Raw genomic sequence first — 23,900 nt, 5'->3', positions numbered from 1 at the left:
CAGTGTCAATCAATAGAAGGAGAGAGTGGATATTTTTCACATCCTTTCATTTTACCCCAAGTGGCTGATTAGGGAATTGCATGTCCAAAATTAACCTTTTTGTAATAACTTTCTGCAGCAGTGAGACAGAGACATGAAACCAGTTTCAATCAATAGAGGGAGAGAGTGGACATTTTTCACATCTTTCTTTTTACCCCTACTGCTAGGAAAAGGAATTGCATGTCCAAAATTAAACTTCTTTTTGTAATAACTTTCTACAGCAGGAAGACAGACACATGAAACCAGTGTCAATCAATAGAAGGAGAGAGTTGATATTTTTCACATCCTTTGATTTTACCCCAAGTGGCTGATAAGGGAATTGCATGTCCAAAATTAACCTTCGTTTTGTAATAACTTTCTACAGCAAAGAGACAGATACATGAAACCAGTGTCAATCAATAGTGGGGGACAGTGGACATTTTTCACAACCTTTCTTTTTACCCCTGCTGGTAGAAAAGGGAACTGCATGTCCAAAATTAACTTTCTTTTTGTAATAACTTTCTACAGCAGGGAGACAGAGACATGAAACCACTGTCAATCAATAGAACGAGAGAGTGGACATTTTTCACAACCTTTCTTTTTACCCCTACTGGTAGAAAAGGGAATTGGATGTCCAAAATTAACATTATTTTTGTAATAACTTTCTACAGCAGGGAGACAGAGACATGAAACCAGTGTCAATCAATAGAAGGGGACAGTGGACATTTTTCACAACCTTTCTTTTTACCCCTACTGGTAGAAAAGGGAATTGCGTGTTTAAAATTAACCTTCTTTTTGTAATAACTTTCTACATCAGTGAGACAGAGACATGAAACCAGTTTCAATCAATAGAGGGGGACAGTGGACATTTTTCATAACCTTTCTTTTTACCCCCACTGGTAGAAAAGGGAATTGCATGTACAAAAATTAACCTTCTTTTTGTAATAACTTTTTTTAAGCAGGGAGACAGAGACATGAAACCAGTGTCAATCTATAGAGGGGGACAGTGGACATTTTTCACAACCTTTCATTTTAACCTTTCAGTGGCTGATTAGAGAATTGCATGTTCAAAATAAAAATAAAAATGATTTGCTTGTGTTCATGTGAAGAAAGAAAGTCATACAAATCTGGGATGACAGAGGTCAGTAAATGGTGATAGAATTTTCATTTATGGGTGAACTATCCCTTTGAAGATGGCAGGGCGTGGTAGAAACGGAGCAGTGGAATGAAAAGGGTCTGGGTCCAAGTGCAGGGAAGAAATTACTTTTTAATAAATGAGAACTAAAAGGCCAACAAGGCAAAACAAAACAGAAACAAATCACGGAGACAAGAGCAGACGCAGCCAAGATGCAAAAACACGAGTATCCAGGAACACTTTCAAATCACAATTTACATTACACAATTAATACAGCCTGACAGAGTGGTGTGAGAGTGGAGAATATATACTCATTGACAATGGGCACCAGGTGTGTGTGTAAGTGTGTGAGTGGATGAAACAGCTGTGCAGAGTGAAGGTAATGAGTTCGGGAGCAATTGAGAAACACAGGTGGAGCAACTAAACAATAATGAGGTAACAAGATGGGTGGGGTCAAAAAAAGACAGGAGAGAGCACATGGCACCAAACAAACACAACACTCACAGAAGACAGTGACAGAAAGACACAAGACTGTGACAGAAGAGCAAGATGTGATAGAGAGGCTAGAAATATATTCCAAACAGAAAACAAGAATGTGTTCAATTAATGAGGAGAGTCATAGAATTAATACATACAAAATTTTTAAAGTCCACTTTATTTGTGTTGTCTATTCAGCGTCACTGTCTAAAAGGACAATTAATCTTTACAATTTTTATTTTGGGCATTTATACAGTAGTTTTTCCTAGCAAATATTAATAAATTGTTATTTGTGACTAATTAGATTAATGAGAAAAAAATCCCACAAAAACATTAATAGTATTTAAATTCTCATCACAGATTTTATTTGCACTATTTTGTGCATTCAGTTTATCATAGCTAATGGCTCTATCAAAACAGAACAAAATAAGGAATAATTTTTTTTTTGTGGGGGAAACGCAACTTTGCTACCTCAATATGCTCCCTCAGATTTGATGGTGAACTTTTGAAGCCAGACATTTACCTGACAAAAGTAATAATTAAAGTAGAAATGTGTGTGTTTGATGCATGAAAACAATGATTATTAGTTCCCACGTCAGGCACACACGTTTGACTTTCTGTTTACCATATTTAATGTGCATAAGATAAAATAAAAATACAATGTACTTTTCAAGATTAAATAAAATTGTAAGGAGTAAAAAGCACTGTTTTTTTTCACAGAAATGTAAACAAGTTAAAGTACATAAATTGTATTTGAGTAAAGTACAAATCCCCCAAAATAATCCTTAAGTACAGTAATCAAGTAAAATGACTCAAGTATTTTACACCGCTGTTAATATGTGCTTACTACTAATAAATAGCTAATATTCTATAAATATGCATACTTATAAGCAACTGGTTAATAGACCCTGAAATATAGTGTTACTAATTATTTTAATTAATTACATGTATTTAATTTGCATGAGTGAATAGTTATTTTATTTTATTGTGGTTTGGTTACTACATATTACTAATAAAGTGTTTTCACTTGAAACATGGTGATGGTAGTTCTTAAGATCTTAAACTTTTAAAGAACCTTATATTTTGTAGTTTCACACTGAAGCTAGGTTGTAGAAAAAGGCGCACATAGGAGAAGATTCAGAAGGTATTTATTCCACATGACATAGGAAAAGGGTATCCACAGATAGCAGTCATGAGGTCGAAAACATTACCCGACAAAGTCAAACTAAAAGGACAAGAACGTAACAAGACAGAACAAACGAAATAATTAGCAACACCACAGGTGAACTTATGTAATCAAAATGTGAGACAAAATATAGGTCAAATGACAAAGTATGAAAGACAGACTAAGTCCAAACTAACAAATTGTGATAAGTAGAGTTAAGAGTTCTTTATGCTTACAAAAACATAAAGGATAGACATAAACCATACACTGTTGACACAATGACAGGAGTTTTGTGTAAATATACAAATTATATGCCAGGTGCATGTGGATGGGATAAACTCCACAAATTCCAAGCATTTGTTATTATTATACTTCACCATCATGTTGCTTTACTTCACTTCACTACATATAGCACAATCCTTGTCAACAATGTATGGTTTTATGTCTATGCAATTACAAATAAAGGTACCTGAAAAAAAATGTTATGAGACAACATTAAAATACATCTTTCTGATTTAGTGGATAGAACATGCTATCCACTTATAAAGAACACTGTTATATGTACCTATTTTATATTTATGATGGTATTTAGATTTATTTAGATGGTAGAGTCAGAATTTGGCATAAACAGAATGAGAACATGGATCCATCATGCCTTGTTACCACTGTGCAGGCTGATGGTGTTGGTGTAATGGTGTGGGGGATGTTTTCTTGGCACACTTTAGGCCCCTTAGTGCCAATTGGGCATCGTTTAAATGCCACGACCTACCTGAGCATTGTTTCTGACCATGTCCATCCCTTTATGACCACCATGTACCCATCCTCTGCTGGTTACTTCCAGCAGGATAATGCACCATGTCTCAAAGCTCAAATCATTTCAAATTGGTTTCTTGAACATGACAATGAGTTCACTGTACTAAAATGGCCCCAAAGTCACCAGATCTCAACCCAATAGAGCATCTTTGAGATGTGGTGGAACGGGAGCTTCGTGCCCTGTATGTGCATCCCACAAATCTCTAAGATGCTATCCTATCAATATGGGCCAACATTTCTAAAGAATGCTTTCAGCACCTTATTGAATCAATGCAACATAGAATTAAGGCAGTTCTGAAGGCGAAATGGGGTCAAACACAGTATTAGTATGGTGTTCCTAATAATCCTTCAGGTTAGTGTATGTCTGTCTGTCTATCTGTTTGTCGATACACTGATCGGTCTGTCTGTCTGTCTGTCTGACCAAATGGTTAAAATAAAGCTTTGATTTGTGATATTGTATTTTCAGTATTTAACCCCAAACAGCATTGCTCCCTGTGTGGAAAAGAGTGTCCAGTTGGAAGCATGGCTCCTTCATTGAGAAATTAGTAATTAGTGAAGTGACATGACATTCAGCCAAGTATGGTGACCCATACTCAGAATTTGTGCTCTGCATTTAACCCATCCAAAGTGCACACACACACACCATGAACACACACCGGAGCAGTGGGCAGCCATTTATGCTGCAGCGCCCGGGGAGCAGTTGGGACTAGGCCACAACTTCCCCATGAAGATGAGGTATTATACAATCTGTAGAGCTGAAATGTTAAATTATTTCAACTAAATAGATAATTATTATGCTGATAATTAGTATGCAGTTAATACAGAAATGACTTTACATCAAATATTAAGTAGTATTTTGTATTAGGTCAATACAGATCAAAAGGTTTTATTATTTTTACTTTTTGTTCAATTGTCTATATTTCAATTTGATGATTTTAAGCTGAAATTACAATTAATATCTTAATAATGGAGTAATAAAAGAATGAATTACAGTTTATTTTTAACTTAATATGTTGTCACGCTGTCTGGTCTCTGTTTCCCTGAGTCTCCACTAGTGGTCTCACTTCCCCATAGGCACCTCACCGCAGGCACTACAATTCCCACAAAGCCTTGTCCCTTCATCACAGTAATTGCACTCCTGTTAATTGCACTCAGGTGTCTTCACTTGATAGTCATTACCCAGCCTATATTAACCGGTCTGTTTCTGTTTGTTTTCATGGAGTCCTTTCTTTCCATCACCCAGTTTCCTCGCCTTCCGAGTTTCAAGTTCTATTCCTGTTCCTGTTCCTGTTCCTATTCCTGTTTGTTTGTTTGGATGGATTTTTGGTTTTGACCCCTGCTTTTTGGATTCTGAATTTGGATTACCCATTAAACTCACAGTGCGTTTGGATCTCTCATCTCCTGTGTTTCCCTGGGTTCCCGAACGTAACATATGTTCAATATAATTAAAAATTAAGTTTACTTGTGACAATTTTTATTTCCACTAGATTCAGTGCAGCAACTGTAAAAAATGGTACCACTCTGTCTGTCTCGGAATGAATTAAAAAGAGGTACAAAAATGGAAGATGAGAAAGTGATTGTGTGTTTTCTATAAGTAAAAAGTACTTTACAAGTGTAAAATATATTGTTTACTCTTGAATGTTTTTTTGTTGTTGTTTTTGTTTTGATCAGCACCTTATAAATGTTAAAATCGGTAAATTTTAAAATCAGTATAAATTTTTGATCAGTGTATAAATACCAGTTCAGTCAAAAAGGCTATTGTACTGTTGGCTGTTGTCGTTTCAAATTAGTTTACAGTATTAACAGGATCATTCTGCATTACATAAATTTTGTAATTGTCAGGATGTAAATAAGGAACAATTTGTAAATGCAACTACCTTGTGCAACAGTAAGGATTAAATGTGAGGTTGTGTAAGTTGATCACTGTCCGCCTCTATTAACTGACACTGCTTTTACATCTCCCTGGTGGAAAATGCATTACTAAATTAAAGTACAAAATGCTTCAAGCTGCAATGACGAGCCCAAGTCACTAGTGCAACCACCATCCTCTAGTGTCATTGGGAAAGAGGTGTGCATGCATTGATATTAACCGTTTGGCAGTCTGGTTTACAGCAGGTTACAGGGTTACAGCAATGAAATGGTTAAACACCATGCACACAGACAACAAAATATAAACCTTTAATAATGGTTTACAATAAGGTTTAAAGGAACACTCCCCTTTTTTTGGAAATATGCTCATTCTCCAACTCCCCCAGAGTTAATAAGTTGTGTTTTACTGCAGTGATATCACTGCGACTGCTGCGCTCATGTTATGGCTGCACCGTTCCTTGATTATTACACCGGAATGAGTATAGTTTTTAATCATATCGGCCTAGAAAATCACAACCTGACATTTTCCACCAGACAGTCTTAGTACACAATATAACTACAAAAGAGGAAAGTTTTAAAAAGGAAAAATATCCATACTCTTTGGTCATTTCTGAATGCCATGCTGCTGGTCTCAAAACCTGAGATCGGCCTGAATGGATTCAAAAATGGTATAAACTGGGAGTTTGAGAATGAGCCCATTTCCAAAAAAGTGGAATGTTCCTTTAATATGTTAACAGTATTTAACTGTACATGTTAACTTGAACAATATGTTTTATAGTATTAATTCTATAATTACATACTAAAAATACATTATTAACTTTCAGTTGTGTATCTGTTAACATCAGTTAATGTACCGTGGATCAACATGAAGAAAAATAAATCAAGTAACATTAAAACATTAAAAGATTGATAAATGCTCCAAAAATATATATTGTTCATATTCAACAAATTAGACCTATTTGTTAAAATACTACCAAAACTTGTAATTATGTAAAAACATTATTTAAATTATTTTAATGATCTAGTAGTGCAGTAATAAAACTATACTTACAGTACATACTAACATAATTTATGTATTTGTTGGTCATTGTATCTTCTAGAATCCATCTAGTGAACAACTACAGTATCACAGCCTTCATCTGTCAACTAAAATGTCTGATATGAATATGAGCAGCACAGAATTGGTGTCAAGTAATGTCCCACAACCAAAAAACAATTGAAAAATGCATTTAAGTATTCAAACATTAGATATTTACCAAGATCCTTGTGTTATTTATTTAAACCCCCCATAAAATGTAAAATATCAGTAAACTTAAAACTGTATCATAATTATAATTTTTTGGGTACTTTCCAATGGCTGGTGGCTGCCCCGAACCGTAACCTCTAAATTTCATGTTATAAAATAATTTTTAAATGTTAAATAATTTTTTATTTTAAAAACAAATTTTGGATTTTTTTTTTAAATAGTGATGTTCGAATATATATATATATATATATATATATATATATATATATGTGTGTGTGTGTGTGTGTGTGTGTGTGTGTGTGTGTGTGTTTATCTTTTATATTTTATTTGTAAATTTGCAAATGTTTTGCTGTATTGGCCGAGATTGATTTTAACTACACCCCTACATTTATGAACAGGAAATATTAATGTGTCCCTCTCTCTTACATAGCTACATTTTGATTAGATATGTCCCATAAGTTTGAGACAGATGATTTCAAAATCTTAAAATCTGTGTGTAACTTTAATGTTACTGCCAAACACCTGTTTTTCTCCAATTAAGCTCTTTTTTGGTTTTTATTCAATAGCTTTTAGCTTTTATATGTGTTAGACTTTAAATATTGTAAAATGTTAATAGTTATTGATTTACTTCTAAAAACCTTTTAATAAAATAGAAAAAAGAGTAATGTATATATATATATATATATATATATATATATATATATGTCCACTGTCCCCCTCTATTGATTGACACTGGTTCCATGTCTCTGTCTCCCTGCTGTAGAAAGTTATTACAGAAAGAAGGTTAATATTGGACATGCAGTTCCCTAATCAGCCACTTGGGGTAAAATGAAAGGTTGTGAAAAATGTCCACTCTCTCCCTCTATTGATTGACAGTAGTTTAATGTCTCTGTCTCCCTGCTGTAGAAAGTTATTACAAAAAGAAGGTTCAATTTGGACATGCAATTCCCGTTTCTAGCAGTAGGGGTAAAAAGAAAGGTTGTGAAAAATGTCCACTGTCCCCCTCTATTGATTGACACTGGTTTCATGTCTCTGTCTCCCTGCTGTAGAAAGTTATTACAAAAAGAAGGATACATTTGGACATGCAATTCCCTTTTCTACCAGTAGGGGTTCTACCAGTAGGGGTAAAAAGAAAGGTTGTGAAAAATGTCCACTTTTCCCCTCTATTGATTGACACTGGTTTCATGTCTCTGTCTCACTGCTGTAGAAAGTTATTACAAAAAGAAGGTTAATTTTGGACATGCAGTTCCCTAATCAGCCACTTGGGTAAAATTAAAGGTTGTGAAAAATGTCCACTCTCTCCCTCTATTGATTGACAGTGGTTTCATGTCTCTGTCTCCCTGCTGTAGAAAGTTATTACAAAAAGAATGTTAAATTTGGACATGCAATTCCTTTTTCTACCAGTAGGGGTAAAAAGAAAGGTTGTGAAAAATGTCCACTGTCCCCCTCTATTGATTGACACTGGTTTCATGTCTCTGACTCACTGCTCTAGAAAGTTATTACAAAAAGGAGGTTAATTTTGGACATGCAGTTTCCTAATCAGCCACTAGGGGTAAAAGAAAGGTTGTGAAAAATGTCCACTCTCTCCCTCTATTGATTGAAACTGGTTTCATGTCTCTGTCTCACTGCTACAGAAAGTTATTACAAAAAGAAGGTTAATTTTGGACATGCAATTCCCTAATCAGCCACTTGGGGTAAAATGAAAGGATGTGAAAAATATCCACTCTCTCCTTCTATTGATTGACACTGGTTTAATGTGTCTATCTTCCTGCTGTAGAAAGTTATTGCAAAAAGGGGGTTAATTTTGGACATGCAATTCCCTTTTCTACCAGTAGGGGTGAAAAGAAAGGTTATGAAAAATGTCCACTGTCCCCCTCTATTGATTGATACTGGTTTCATGTCTCTGTCTCACTGCTGTAGAAAGTTATTACAAAAAGAAGGTAATTTTGGACATGCAATTCCCTAGTCAGCTACTTGGGGTACAGTGAAAGGATCTGAAAAATATCCGCTCTCTCCTTCTATTGATTGACACTGGTTTAATGTGTCTATCTTCCTGCTGTAGAAAGTTATTACAAAAAGGAGGTTAATTTTGGACATGCAATTCCCTTTTCCTAGCAGTAGGGGTAAAAAGAAAGATTGTGAAAAATGTCCACTGTCCCCCTCTATTGATTGACACTGGTTTCATGTCTCTGTCTCCCTGCTGTAGAAAGTTATTACAAAAAGGAGGTTAATTTTGGACATGCAATTCCCTTTTCTACCAGTAGGGGTAAAAAGAAAGGTTGTGAAAAATGTCCACTGTCCCCCACTATTGATTGACACTGGTTTCATGTATCTGTCTCTTTGCTAAAAAGGAGGTTAATTTTGGACATGCAATTCCCTTTTCTACCAGTAGGGGTAAAAAGAAAGGTTGTGAAAAATGTCCACTGTCCCCCACTATTGATTGACACTGGTTTCATGTATCTGTCTCTTTGCTGTAGAAAGTTATTACAAAATGAAGGTTAATTTTGGACATGCAATTCCCTAATCAGCCACTTGGGGTAAAATGAAAGGATGTGAAAAATATCCACTCTCTCCTTCTATTGATTGACACTGGTTTAATGTGTCTATCTTCCTGCTGTAGAAAGTTATTGCAAAAAGGGGGTTAATTTTGGACATGCAATTCCCTTTTCTACCAGTAGGGGTGAAAAGAAAGGTTATGAAAAATGTCCACTGTCCCCCTCTATTGATTGATACTGGTTTCATGTCTCTGTCTCACTGCTGTAGAAAGTTATTACAAAAAGAAGGTAATTTTGGACATGCAATTCCCTAGTCAGCTACTTGGGGTACAGTGAAAGGATCTGAAAAATATCCGCTCTCTCCTTCTATTGATTGACACTGGTTTAATGTGTCTATCTTCCTGCTGTAGAAAGTTATTACAAAAAGGAGGTTAATTTTGGACATGCAATTCCCTTTTCCTAGCAGTAGGGGTAAAAAGAAAGATTGTGAAAAATGTCCACTGTCCCCCTCTATTGATTGACACTGGTTTCATGTCTCTGTCTCCCTGCTGTAGAAAGTTATTACAAAAAGGAGGTTAATTTTGGACATGCAATTCCCTTTTCTACCAGTAGGGGTAAAAAGAAAGGTTGTGAAAAATGTCCACTGTCCCCCACTATTGATTGACACTGGTTTCATGTATCTGTCTCTTTGCTAAAAAGGAGGTTAATTTTGGACATGCAATTCCCTTTTCTACCAGTAGGGGTAAAAAGAAAGGTTGTGAAAAATGTCCACTGTCCCCCACTATTGATTGACACTGGTTTCATGTATCTGTCTCTTTGCTGTAGAAAGTTATTACAAAATGAAGGTTAATTTTGGACATGCAATTCCCTTATCAGCCACTTGGGGTAAAATGAAAGGATGTGAAAAATATCCACTCTCTCCTTCTATTGATTGACACTGGTTTCATGTGTCTGTATTCCTGCTGTAGAAAGTTATTACATAAAGAAGGTTAAATTTGGACATGCAATTCCTTTTCCTAGCAGTAGGCATAAAAAGAAAGGTTGTGAAAAATGTCCACTCTCTCCCTCTATTGATTGAAACTGGTTTCATGTCTCTGTCTCACTGCTGCAGAAAGTTATTACAAAAAGAAGGTTAATTTTGGACATGCAATTCCCTAATCAGCCACTTGGGGTAAAATGAAAGGATGTGAAAATTATCCACTCTCTCCTTCTATTGATTGACACTGGTTTAATGTGTCTATCTTCCTGCTGTAGAAAGTTATTACAAAAAGAATGTTAATTTTGGACATGCAATTCCCTTTTCTACCAGTAGGTGTAAAAAGAAAGGTTGTGAAAAATGTCCACTGTCCCCTTTATTGATTGCCACTGGTCTCATGTCTCTATCTTCCTGCTGAAGAAAGTTACTACAAAAAGAAGGTTTTTCTACCAGTAGGGGTAAATAGAAAGGTTTTGAAAAATGTCCACTCTCTCCCTCTATTGATTTGAACTGGTTTCATGTCTTTGTGTCACTGCTGTAGAAAGTAATTACAAAAAGAAGCTTCATTTTGGACATGCAATTCCCTAATCAGCCACTTGAGGTAAAATAAAAGGATGTGAAAAATATCCACTCTCTCTCTCTACAGATTGACAGTGGTTTCATGTCTCTGTGTCCCTGCTGTAGAAAGTTATTACAAAGAGAAGGTTAATTTTGGACATACAATTCCCTTTTATACCAGTAGGGGTAAAAAGAAAGGTTGTGAAAAATGTCCACTGTCCCCCTCTATAGATTGACACTGGTTTCATGTCTCTGTCTCCCTGCTTAAGAATGTTATTACAAAAAGAAGGTTAATTTTGGACATGCAATTCACTAATCAGCCACTTGGGGTAGAATGAAAGGATGTGAAAAATGTCCACTCTCTTCCTCTATTGAGTGATACTGGTTTCATCTCTATATCTTCCTGCCGAAGAAAGTTATTACAAAAATAATGTTAATTTTGGACATGCAATTCCCTATTCAGCCACTTGGGGTAAAGAAAGAAAATTGTGAAAAATGTCCACTCTCTCCCTCTATTGATTGACACTGGTTTCATGTTTCTGTGTCCCTGCTGTAGAAAGTTATTACAAAGAGAAGGTTAATTTTGGACATGCAATTCCCTAATCAGCCACTTGGGGTAAAATGAAAGTTTGTGAAAAATATCCACTCTCTCCCTCTATTGATTGACACTGGTTTCATGTCTCTATCTTCCTGCTGTAGAAAGTTATTACAAAAAGAAGGTTAATTTTGGACATGCAATTCCCTTTTCTACCAGTAGTGGTAAAAAGAAAGGTTGTTAAAAATGTCCACTGTCCCCCACTATTGATTGACACTGGTTTCATGTCTAAATGCCCTTTAACTAAAAAGCTATTACAAAAACACATACTGAGCTATAGCAAAAAACGAAGAAAGTTTGCACTTTCCCCACGGTCCCTAACTGAAGGCTCTGCTGAGAGCGTTCTCTCCCGGCTTTCTGCACATTGCGACGGCTTGTACGGGGCCGTGCTTATTATATCGAGGGACAATATAGTAAAAGAAGGATGTGAAACATGATCAACTTTTCCCTTTTGGCGGTCACGCTGCTCAGATTTTTTTAGGGCAATTCGTTTTGGAGTTATTGGCGTTTACCGCTGAATGTGTCACGAATATCGAAAACAAAACCAACTTAACCCCGCTCACAGACTGATGACTCATGCGGAGACTGCGGCTAATGTTCCGCAGCATCTTTCACATCAGTAGAATCTACTCGAAGCAGCAGCAGCCACACGTTTCTCACAGTGGGTCTGACAACTTCTGCACACTAAAAATAACTACTTGTAATCCAAAATAAATACATCCTTAATATTTTAACCGAATTTTATCCTCACTCTCTCTGTTCCTATATCTTTGCTTAAATGTCTTAAAAATAAGTTCATCTTCAGCAATGGAAGATTTTGTCATAGGCAGGTGGTCTATACCAATCACATCCATTCCTAGGCTGCTATGAAATAACCCCTTACCTCAGTAAACATCCTCATTTCTTCAATGAATCAAGTGAGCTCAGCCTTGTTTTTTTAATTTCCTGTCATTATTGAGAGGAGGTGCGTGTCTTCCTCTCTGCAAGCTGCATGCTTCCGCCTCACATTTGACAGCTCGAATACAGGAACACGTTTAAGGAGAGGAAGAAATAGAGAGAGGTTATTAATACTGCCTTTACAGGATCAAAATAAAATAAGTTTGCATCCATAAAACTACAAACATATACATCCTAAACATCTACAGTATATTTAGAGTCTATTATTTCTAATAGCCCAAATCTATAAAAATCTGAAGGCATTTTATAAAGTTTAGAAATGCTACTCACTCCTACTCAGTCCTTTATCTTCTATTGCCCGTCAACAGAAAAAGAGATAATGCTCATCCAACTAAATCCCACTGGAATGCTGGCCAGGAGCCATGATGCAGACTGAAAGCTTAAACTTCAGTTTAATGCACAATGCATTCTATGCAGGAAAAAAAAGTGTTGGGGAAAATACTGACCTGGTTAACTGATGTCACTGACTCTTAACGGTTAACAAAGTGGAGCATGCCATGAGATTGCATTACAATGCTGTTGCATTGACTTTCATTGAGGTGATGTAAGTGGATTGTGAAACAAATAATAGTCAGCTTCAGTGTTAGGTTATGTTGCAGTGACAAATATCTGTTATTAATATAAACAAAAATTTCAGCAATTATTTGTTTTTTTTACCTTATACCGGCCTTTTTTTTCTTGATTCATTTTCAATCAGCAGATGCCACAGCAGTGCTCATGCCTGAACGTATTAAAGCTGGATAGGTTGTATTTCGTGTAACTACAGTATAAATATACAGCCAGGGGCGCTGCACAAGATCCCAGGCCCTATGCATAGGTCACATCACATCTAAAATAACTTGAAATTTCAAGGGGTGCTGTGATGGCCTGTCATTTGCCAACCCATGCACCCACACAAACACGTTAGATTTCAACCTGTCTGAAAGGTGGAGGAAGAAAACACGGAACATCAATTATTTTGTAAAAAATATTTTAATGCACCATTAATAAAGGGTCCAACGCATTAATACAAGAGAAATATTGCAAATAATATTAAAACTTTGAAATCAAATGAAAACAAATAAGATAACTGAATGATAGGTATGTACAATTATTTTCTTGCAATGGAAAGTAGGAAAAGGATGAACATATTTACAGACTAGAACCAGTGTGTTTCTACGAGAAACAAACACCTCTACATTATTTACATGTAATTCTTTATCTTTTTTGTCCTTTTCGTTTTGTTTTTATGGTTACACTTCTGTGGATCAGTTTTTACTGAACGACTGCGGTAGATCTACATATTTTACAGGTCTTCCTCTGAAAGGAACACAATGCTGGCAATGTCCTCTGACAAGGTGAGGAAAAAAGGGAGCAAAGATTAAATGTCATGTCCACTATATGGCAGAGCAGAGAGAGAGAGATTACAAACTAATATGAAAAGGACAGAACAGAAGGAACAGAGGCAATCGCCCGTTCTAGAGAATTGGGACATCCTTTTTGTGGTGAAGTATTCACATCAATTTTTGGATTCTGGATCTTTCGATAAATGCGCTATGAGGAAATATACATTTTATGATCATATTCTCCTAAGCAGAGTAGTTACTAGCCCCACAATAGCGTGCTTTGTCTCAAAACATGTGCCCCATTCCTCCACAATTCTTCAGTGGTCTACAATAATATCAATGCCAAAAGAAAACCCAATCAATATTTCCATTATTTTGCTAAAATATCAATGCTCATATTTCAGCACACCAAAAAGACAACCTTCTCTGTCCTGTCCTCCTCGTATTGCTAAAAACTATGAATATGTGTGTGTGCAGTTGCTGAACAACTTCAAAGCATAGACCTTGGCAAAACAACACCATCCAACACAGCTGCACCAGGAGGAACAAAATCAGATAAGTCAGGGCAGGAGAAAAGAAAAAAAAACTTAACAGGTGGAACTGGAAGTGTTGCGGCAGTGCTGAGATCCCAATCACCCTAGGCCAAACATCTGATTAAACATCTCGACACATCTGTGCCTGTATAGAAGCTTTTCAAAGAGTCTGATGTTCTCCCATCATACACTACCTACACTGTTGTGCGCCGAGAAGAGTAGCTTGTGGGCCAGGGAAGTTGATTGGCAAGTCATATACCAAGGGAAGGTCTAGGAAACTTTTAGTTGAGGGTTCCTCTGCAGTTCTCCGTGCCACACAGACATGGGATTTTGTTCTCTTCAATGGGGAACTTGTAATCATATGTGATCTCCTCATTCACACCAATGGGCTGCTTGGAGTATATGACGATCTTCTTCTGGGACTCAATGGTGATCACTTTGGCATAGCAGTTGGGCTGTGAGAGAGTACATGAAATCATCAATGAGATGCAGAACAAATATGGGTTTCCTGAATTACATTCTCTCCCATAGGAGAGTTGGGAAATTTAAATGATGCAGTTCTGTTCTGCTCTATGGCAGGAGTCTCCAACTGGCAGACTCCGGTGTGAATCCGGACTGCAAGATGCGTCCATCCGGACCGCGAAGCCTTTTGACATAATGAAATAAATAAATGCTAAACACTATTTTCTAATAAAAGAGCAGCATGCACACAGATGAAACTTTCAATGAGTGAAAAACATGGCGTTTTCAAAAATAAGGAAAGTTGACAGGTCTTTAAAAGGTCTTACAATTATTTGTATCAAATTTAAGGTCATAAAAAGTCTTAAATGGTAAAAGGAGGTCTTAATTATGATTTCAGGAGGACTTATTTTGATACGGCTTAGTGTGAGGATTAAACTTCAAAAGGCTATGATTTCATTGGCTAAATATGAGCGCTGCACTTTTCAAAATCAGCTTCTGATGTGCTGCTTTGTGTTCTGTGGTTCCCAGGGAAACAACTGTATTTCTATTATTCCAAAAGCGCCTCCTGCTGGCAAAGAATGAATTTGTCATTTCAACCAGCCCATCTGCAGTTTTCGTTCAGACCGATGTGAAAATCAACGCATGCTTTAACGTTACAAACACACTGTAAATGTGAACTCGTGGATTGACAATATGACAATCCATTATAAAAATGTTAACAATTAAAACAGTAACATATTTGTATGTTATTTAATTAATATAATAATTTATTGATAATTTAAATGAAAATAATAATTGATACTTTTGACTCCATTTTCTTAAAAAAATGCCTTAAAAGACTGAAATGTGCAATTTATCATTTTATAAAACCTTTGGTTTATGTGAAAACATGTTTCTGAACTGGAAATCATGCTTTTTACAGTCATTTTAAATTTTATTAGTGCAGGTCTTAAAAAGTCTTAATTTTGAGTTTAAATATCCTGCAGATATACTGGTCTGGCAAAAGGATCAATTCATGTTTTTAGGTCTAGAATTGTCCAGACCTCGGCTGGTGAGGAGTGTGTTTATTACTGGACTACAAGCAATTTTAGTTGAAGAACCCTGCTCTATGTGTGAGCTCATTTTCTGTTGCTGAAGGGGATGGTCACCATTATGGTGCAAACACAAATTCCATTCACATTTTTACAAACTATGTAAAGACCAGAACAGACTTTACACAAGTCTTATCAGAAATAAATGAGCACATCCAGCAGCTGCAGGGAAGCACATTAAATGGAGGACAAAAATCGGCAGATCTGTGAACAATCTGTGAACTAGGGCTGAAACGATTCCTCGAGTAACTCGATTACAAAAAATAATCTGCCTCTCCTCTGCCTCGAAGCCTCTTTTAATTTATTTTAAATCTCACGTCAGGTTCTTTCTCAATTATTTTTTAATGTGACACAATGCGTTTACGTCACTCACAAAGCGGAAGGAGACACAAGCGGTGCTTCCGAAATCACATACTGCAAGGAGTCAGCAGTGTTTTGATTTGAGGGCACGGGCAAACGTAAAGAGAACGTAGTGGCATGTGTCCAATGCAAGACAGAGCTGGCACAGTGGCGCCCCCAGAAAATGTTAACAGGGGTGGCCAAGTGAGGCCACAGTAAATTTTGGGGGTGGCACATTAAAATAAAGAAAAAAAATTAAGGGTTTGCAATATAGACAAAAAGTTATATCTCTGTGAGTTCTAGGATTTTATCGATAACGATAATTACACTATTTTGCTGAGTGTTATTGTGCTGATATCTTATTTTTAATTGTGCTGACACCTGATTTTTTTTTTTTTTTTACACCATTGTTTCTAAAAGTGTGCACCATATTTTAGGTCAAATATTTGCATTTGGGCTGTTACCAAGCAAATGCAATCAGTATCAACAAAATTGATCTTTGCAATGCAGATAAAACAGAAGCTGCATCTGAAGTGCCATTTAGATGTTTTTACACACTGTTTAATGCAGCTCCGTGGAACATGGAATACTTTAACCTGCAGTTACAAATGAATAAATAATGTTTTGATATTTTAAAGATAAAACATTGAAAACTGATGTTTGAAATTATTTAAAAAATGAAAAGGTTCCATTAAATGTGAAATTAAAACCGCCAATAGGTGGCAGCGAGTCACTGTTAATAAGTGAGTCATTGCGATTGAACCGAATCATTTAAACGGTTGATTCATTCAGGAATGAAACACTTTAATGTTGCTCAGAGACGCAAAACTGTGGCTGCAGCAGGTGCTGCACTTTTTTATTCACTTCTTAAATTATTGTGAATTTACATTCTGCATTTAAATTAATAGGACCCACTGCAAATAATCCTAGGGGCGGCCGCAGGGGTGGCCAGAGTTTATACGGCCACCCCTTGGGGGCGCCCCTGAGCTGGCATACCACAACTAGGGCCCTATGATTTCCGCGATGCAGAAAACGTGGAGGGAATCACGGAATCCAGTCATAAAAACGGAATTTACAGTTTCACGCGGAATGGCACGGAATTTGCCAAATTTTGAATTAATTAATCAAAAATAGGTCATTGCACTTACATCAAATCACGATATGGACTAATATCTGTAAATATTAAGCCGGAACAGACTATTTAAATATGAATCCTGCATGTTCTGCGTGTCTGTGTTAATGAATGGAGCAGAAGTGCGACTTCCTTTATCAACACACACTGAAGCGCGGACGCTCGCGGTGATTTCAGCGTCTGCTGTCTCACTAGGACGTCAACACATGACCAACATCTCCAGAACTGCTCTGAGAGTCACTTCATGAGCATCTGAACGTTTGATTTGAGTAAAACTAGCGTCACATCACATACACAGAACTGTAAAAGTACGTCAGTCAACCCGTCAAAATAAAAGTCCGGTTAAAGACTATTGTTCAGCAGAATGTACAAACTTTTTTTTTTTTTAAAGGTTTAATCACACAACATTTCTTCCATGTTTTATTTTTAATAGTAAATCCCCTTTGTTTACCAAAAAGTTAAGTTAATTTTCAATAATTAAAAGATAAATTAAATTAATGTTTTATGCGTTTAATGTTTAATGTGCATCTCAGAAAATGCTTTATTTAAAACCCCAACTGAATGGCACTTAAATGCACTTAATTCATGTCAACTTTCTTGTCATTGTTCACAGTACAAGTACAGACAGAGAAACAATGGGTAATAATTTAATGTTTATTTTTGATGTATGCATTTCATTCTATGCATTTAAAAAATAAAAATATTTTTTTTCTAAAAAAGGAAACTTAGTTGTTCATTTTAAGAGGCCTGTGACGGTCACGGCAGGACCGCACGTTCAACATGGACGTTAATACGCACAAACCCACACCGAGACTGTTTGGTGATACAAGAGTTTATTGTAATTATTGATCAGAGAGTGAATAAAATACCTGCAACCATCAGGCCACACTCTCCACTGCAGAAACAAACACAGACTACCTTCCATTACAAAGACATTCACATTTATACTGGTGGCCACACCATTACCACATGTGGAGGGACAAACTCACAGAAAACACTTTACACATGTTCCCTTAAATATACAGAGTCTTAAAGAAACATATTGGCATGATGTTCTACTTAATAAATCTACTTTGATGTTATTAAATCGTTCACATTAAACAGGAAATAACAGCAACAACTCGGCCAGTTGCCCCTGAAACCCCCACACTCAATTAATACATGGTAGATTCCCACCCTAAGCGGAACCAATAATTCCTGCCATTGTTTCTTACCAGGAATCTAAAAATCACAGGACAAATGCTACACAGGAACAATACACATAGTTTACAGGTATTTCATTCACTCTCTGATCAATAATTACAATAAACTCTTGTATCACGAAACAGTCTCGGTGTGTGTTTGTGCGTATGTGTGCGTAGTAACGTCCATGTTGAACGTGCGGTCACTCCGTGACCGTCACAAGACCCAGGAGTCTTATTTTCTCTTGCATAATTAATATTGCACTTTAATTAAGCAAAAACACATTTTATCCGATTACTCAATTAATCGATGGAATTTTTGGTAGAATACTGGGTTACTAAAATATTCAATAGCTACAGCCCTACTGTGAACATTCACATTTATAACAGGACTTGACAATAAGGACTATCTCATGGACCGGGGTCAGTGTGAAAGACGTTCGGGACAGCTAAGGGAATGGTCACTGGCCCAGATAAAGGGAAGTTATGGCTTAGTTGGAGATTTGGAATCGTAATCCAAAGGTTGCAAGTTTAAGTCTGTGGCTGGGAGGAATTGTAGGTGGGTGGACTGAATGTACAGCACTCTCTCCACCCTCAATACGACAACTGCTCCCCGGGCGCCACAGCGTAAATGGTTGGCCACTGCTCTGGGTGTGTTCACTGCTGTGTGTGTGTGCACTTTGGATGGGTTAAATGCAGAGCAAGAATTCAGAGTATGGGTCACCATAGTTGGCTGTATGTCACGTCACTCTCACTTTCAATAAGGTAGAAATTGAGCGTGTTCCTCATTCCACATAAAGCTTATGTTTGTAAAATGGCACAGCTTTTTAAATATTTAAAAGTAAACTCTTAACATCAGTCAGTCAAGCATCGAACTTCAGTAATTAGAATTAAAATTTGGTAACCATGTATGAATGCATATTTGTCATTTTTACTGAACTTAGGACTGTTGGTAGTGCTTAAGATATTGTTGGTCATTTAATGTTTCTGTAAAAAACCTACCAATAACACTGAGAAGTTGATAATAATACTACAAACTACGAAGCGCTCATTCAGAGTGTTTGGGGAGTGAAAATATATCTTTGCTAAACTTATACTTGGCCTCCAACATTAGTCAGTGGCTAATGTTAGACATCATTCAGTTGCTCAGAGTGAAGATTTAGTCACATATGTAAGCAATTTACTCAGAGTAGAGGGTTGAAAACAAAAGTTGTTGTTTTTTTCCCTAAAGAAAAAGAAAAATGTAACTAAAAAAAAAAAATCCTTGGCTTCAAGCCCTGCTTAACCTAGATCACCTTCAGTTTAATCATGTGGTATTTGAGATACATGTATAGGTATGCATCACTAACAGGGTACTTACCGTGCAGCAGTGGTTAATAAACCGAGCCAAGTTGCCACACTTGGTGGCGTCAATAATAGTGTCATGATCGACACGGAATAGGTAGCTGCTCCCGATGCCTTCTTGGGCATATCGCTTCTCCCGATTATCAGCAACCATCTACAAATGGTACAACAATCACACAATTACCACCAACAAATAAACAAGTATGTTTTCCTCAAGAGGAACCAAACTCACTTCCTAGTATAGACCATTTAATAGATGTTACTTATACTTCAGCTTGAAGGCTTACCTGTCTGATACTCTGTCCCACATATTCAATGACCATCTCATCTGCAGCGATAGGTTCCATGGCAAACAGGCCCCATTCATGGATACGGCTGCGGCCAAACCTCAGTTGCTTCTTACGGAACTGGAAGCAGATGAATTACAAGCATGAAGACATGAAAACACCAATAGGACTGACTATTTAAAAGCACAAGAATACCATATGAACATTAACCCCAAATTTGGCCATTTTCAGAATGAATAACCATGGTTAACATAATATTTTGGCTATTAACATTCTAAATAAGACCGATGCATGCATTTAAATTTGGATTATGCACACACATTTTCTCATTATCCTTTATAATGCTGTTTACAAGTTTTGGGTCAGTAAGATTTTTGAATTTTTTTTTTTTTTAAAAAGCAGCCTTTGCTCTCCAAGGTACAGCAGTATTTAAATATTGTAATTTTTTTAATTTATATATTTTAAAATGTAATGTTTTCCTGCCAGGACAGATTTTCAGCAGCATTGACTTCAGTCTTCAGTGTCACATGATCCTTCATAAATCATTCTTAATATGCTGATTTGCTGCTCAAGAAAAAAATATTATCAATGTAGAAAACAGTTGCTGCATGATATTTTTGTTGAAACTGACCTTTTTTTCTGGATTCTTTAATGAACAAAGTTTTATATATAAATATTTTATAACATTATGAATCTCTTTACTGTCACTTTTGATCAATTTAATGCTTCCTTGACCAAATATGATACAATACACACACATACACAAAAAATCTTACTGACTGATCTTACTGGAATGACATGAGGGTGGTTTAATCATGACAGAAAACACTGATTAACACAAGATGTCCCTGGGCTGGAACATTCCTATTAGTCTAAACACTCTTGTATAAACATACTTCTTTTTTCCAGCCCATATGGAAGCCTTTGTGTGAAGTACCTCCACACCTGCTGTATAATAAACCAACGAGACACATGTCTGCCCTTTTCTAACATATGAAGTGTATTCATTCATTCTTTCATCAAACAACAATGAGATCCAAAGATAATAACTGCTTTTAAAGGAACACCTTTTATCTTCATGCATGAACTCAATCTCAAAGATCTTGTCAATCATAGCAACAGCTAGAACCACAGATAAGGCTAAGCCAGTCAGGGTCACTGACACAGGAGTCAATAGACTTTACAGAGCTGATTGGGGGGTATGAATTATACTACAAAGATACCTGTCAGGTCAATGTGCCCACAGATGCCATCCACTACACGGGCATTGCACTTACTTTAAACACTGAACAGAACGCTATCAATTACTACAACTGAAAACAAGCTGAAGGGAGTTCATGGAACTAAAGGAGTGGTGAGGTCAATGTAATAAAAGTGTTGATAGTATGATCAAGGTCATGGTTGTGTCAATGAACTAAAAAACTTTACCTTCAGCTGGTTCAGTTTCAACAGGTCTGAGTCCATCACTGCTGGAGTGCCAATAGCACTGAGGAGACGCCGCTGCTCGGAGCGCCTTTCTGAGAGCAGACGATTCGAGCCCTATGACAGACAGAGAGCTGCTCAGATGGATACAAACTACTGACCCAAACTTTCTCCCATATTCATGCTGAACAAAGTAATTTAATGAGTCAAACATATTTTCAGTAACAACTACAGTATGTTCATTTAAATCTCACATCTTCACAATAATCACTTCAGTTAAAAGTGCCACACACATTTGAGTTAAAACATAAGGTGAACCTACTGCAGTATCATAATCTCCAGCTTCCTGCACAGTCACTGGCTGGTCTAGCTCAAGGTAGACGTCTTTCTCCTTGCGGCTGATGGCATAGTAGCCTTCACTACGAGCACAGCCCGTGACATGCTCTCTTAGCTGCCTATCTGCAGTCTTCTTCTTCCGCCGGGGGTCAGGGATGTTGGTGAGTAGAGGCAAGAGGTTAAGGGAGCAAACCTTGGGAAAAATGCACTTGGAAAGCAGCATCAATGTGTAAAGTTGTATGGTTTTACACTTCTCTTTAAATTTGGTATTGCGGTACTGATAATACTGTTGGCTCCTGCATCAATAATAAAAGCACCGGTTTGCTGGTATAAACCATGCATTTTAATTCTGAGGTAGCTGTAAGGATATTGGTATGAGGGACCCAGTGTGTGTCGTTGAGCCAGTCGGTGCCGTGATCATCTTGCAACAGTTTCTCATAGGTGCTCTTCAGGAGCCTCAAATCTTCCTGGTCCAGGCCTGTGTTCCAGATGTCATACAGGATGGTCATCTGCTCAAACTCACTACGGTTTTTGTAAGAGAGGCATGGTGCGGGAGCTGGTGCGGGCATGTGTTTGGGCCGTCGCTGAGTCGAGGGGGTCAGGCCAGCTTCCTGCAGGAAAAGTCGTTCGCTCTTTCTAACCTCTTCCTTTTCAAACTCCAGCGATCTCTCCAGACCGAAGTCAGAGTCTCCTGAGTCTGAGCTGGAACTGGAAAGCTCACCAGACTCCAACTGTTCCACATCCACATCTTCTTCATATTCCTGACAATAGAGTATGTTAGGAAAATGTTAGCAAACAGACAAAATGCACACAAAATGCAGACCAAATGGGGGATATTCCGCCACTATTTGACAAACTTAACAGTATTACCCAACAATGCAGAACTGTTGGAAGCAGTTCAAGCTCTGTGGGTTTGTAGGACAAACTGTCGTATTGCAACAGCCTGAAACATTCCAGTTTGGTCTGCAACAGTGCTACACTAACAATGCAAAGTGGCATTCAACTAGGATACAGACCTTTGAGAAAATATATATACAAACAATCTAAGATGTTGCAAGGACCAGTGAAACAAGCTTTTCAGGCTTTAAGTTATTTAAACCTAAAATTACAGTCAAGCAACCCTTTAAAAAACAGTTACAAAAAAAGCTACTAACAAAACACACATTTGAGAGGCATTACAGTCCTGTTCAAATGTTTGGGATCAGTACGTTTTTGAAAATCAATTAATGCTACTATTTAGCAAGGATGCATTCAATTGTTTGACAGACGAGACATTTAGAATGTTACATTTTTGAACTTTCTTTTGAATCAAAGAATCCTGAAAAAAATTGTATCAAAGTTTCCACATAAATATTAAGCAGCACAACTGTTTTAAACATTGATAAAAATATTAAGTGTTTCTATAATACTAAAGTATTTAAGAATGATTTCTAAAGGATCATATGACACTGGCTATGGTCATGGGCACTTTGTTTTATTTCTAATTGAGGAACCTGAACGGAGTGTATACACATCGGGTTGATGTGCAGGCTTATCTGTCACAAACTATAATATCAGCTTTGATCTTTTGACATGTGCACACTGCACGAATATTAGGGGTGTAAGAAAATATCGATACACGTGAGTATTGTGATATTTTGATTGGCTATACTTTCTCGATTTTCAAAAATGCAATATTGATATTAAAAAATGGCAGTTGGTTTGTTTATTTCCTGACCATTCATCTTATCTTAAACTTCTTACCTCTGAACTTAAACAGTGACAGCGAATTTTCACGTATCGGAGCCGCTATCAGTGGGGAGTATTTGAATCTCTTTTGAATGAGCGCTCGCGCTGTTCACTTTCACGATCACACGCACTCTATGATTTTTGCCGATACACAGCCTTAATGAATATACAGTTTCCTGCTGTTTGCACATACTACTCTTACCATTTAACATTTATTTATTTCGGGGTCTAATTTAATTAAATTAGGACATGACGAGCACATGAAGCTTTCTGCTGTGCTGCTTATATTTATCAAGCAGTAAAACTGTGGCCAAAACAAGCCATTTGTGGACGAGAGCCATCAAGTTATCGTTCTCATTCGACGTGACTGCCCATGCACAGTACATTCAACTTTCGGTTTTAAATGCGTTTACATG

General features: G+C 36.9%; 2 protein-coding genes across 4 annotated transcripts in view; both read right to left on the bottom strand.

Annotated features, from left to right (window-relative positions):
* Positions 1-12,512, bottom strand: part of LOC132149210 (3 beta-hydroxysteroid dehydrogenase type 7-like) — a 43,948-nt gene extending 31,436 nt beyond the window's left edge. The window contains exon 1 of the mRNA XM_059558229.1: positions 12,231-12,512. The gene's annotated coding sequence lies outside the window, so the exon portion shown is untranslated. The remainder of the gene's footprint in view (positions 1-12,230) is intronic.
* Positions 12,513-14,098: 1,586 nt separating this feature from the next.
* The window catches only part of LOC132149209 (histone-lysine N-methyltransferase SETD1A-like), a 29,964-nt gene continuing 20,162 nt past the window's right edge, over positions 14,099-23,900 (bottom strand). For all 3 annotated transcript variants that reach the window (XM_059558226.1, XM_059558224.1, XM_059558227.1), the window contains exons 16-21: positions 22,127-22,517; positions 21,743-21,921; positions 21,427-21,537; positions 19,999-20,118; positions 19,728-19,865; positions 14,099-14,617 (exon numbers count right to left, since the gene is read on the bottom strand). In XM_059558226.1, coding sequence (XP_059414209.1) covers positions 14,444-14,617; positions 19,728-19,865; positions 19,999-20,118; positions 21,427-21,537; positions 21,743-21,921; positions 22,127-22,517 — 1,113 coding nt within the window. In that variant the 3' untranslated portion in view covers positions 14,099-14,443. The remainder of the gene's footprint in view (positions 14,618-19,727; positions 19,866-19,998; positions 20,119-21,426; positions 21,538-21,742; positions 21,922-22,126; positions 22,518-23,900) is intronic.

The sequence above is a fragment of the Carassius carassius genome, chromosome 9 (genome assembly GCF_963082965.1).
Source record: "Carassius carassius chromosome 9, fCarCar2.1, whole genome shotgun sequence".
Lineage (NCBI taxonomy): Eukaryota > Metazoa > Chordata > Actinopteri > Cypriniformes > Cyprinidae > Carassius > Carassius carassius.
This window is presented reverse-complemented; position numbering and strand designations above follow the sequence as displayed.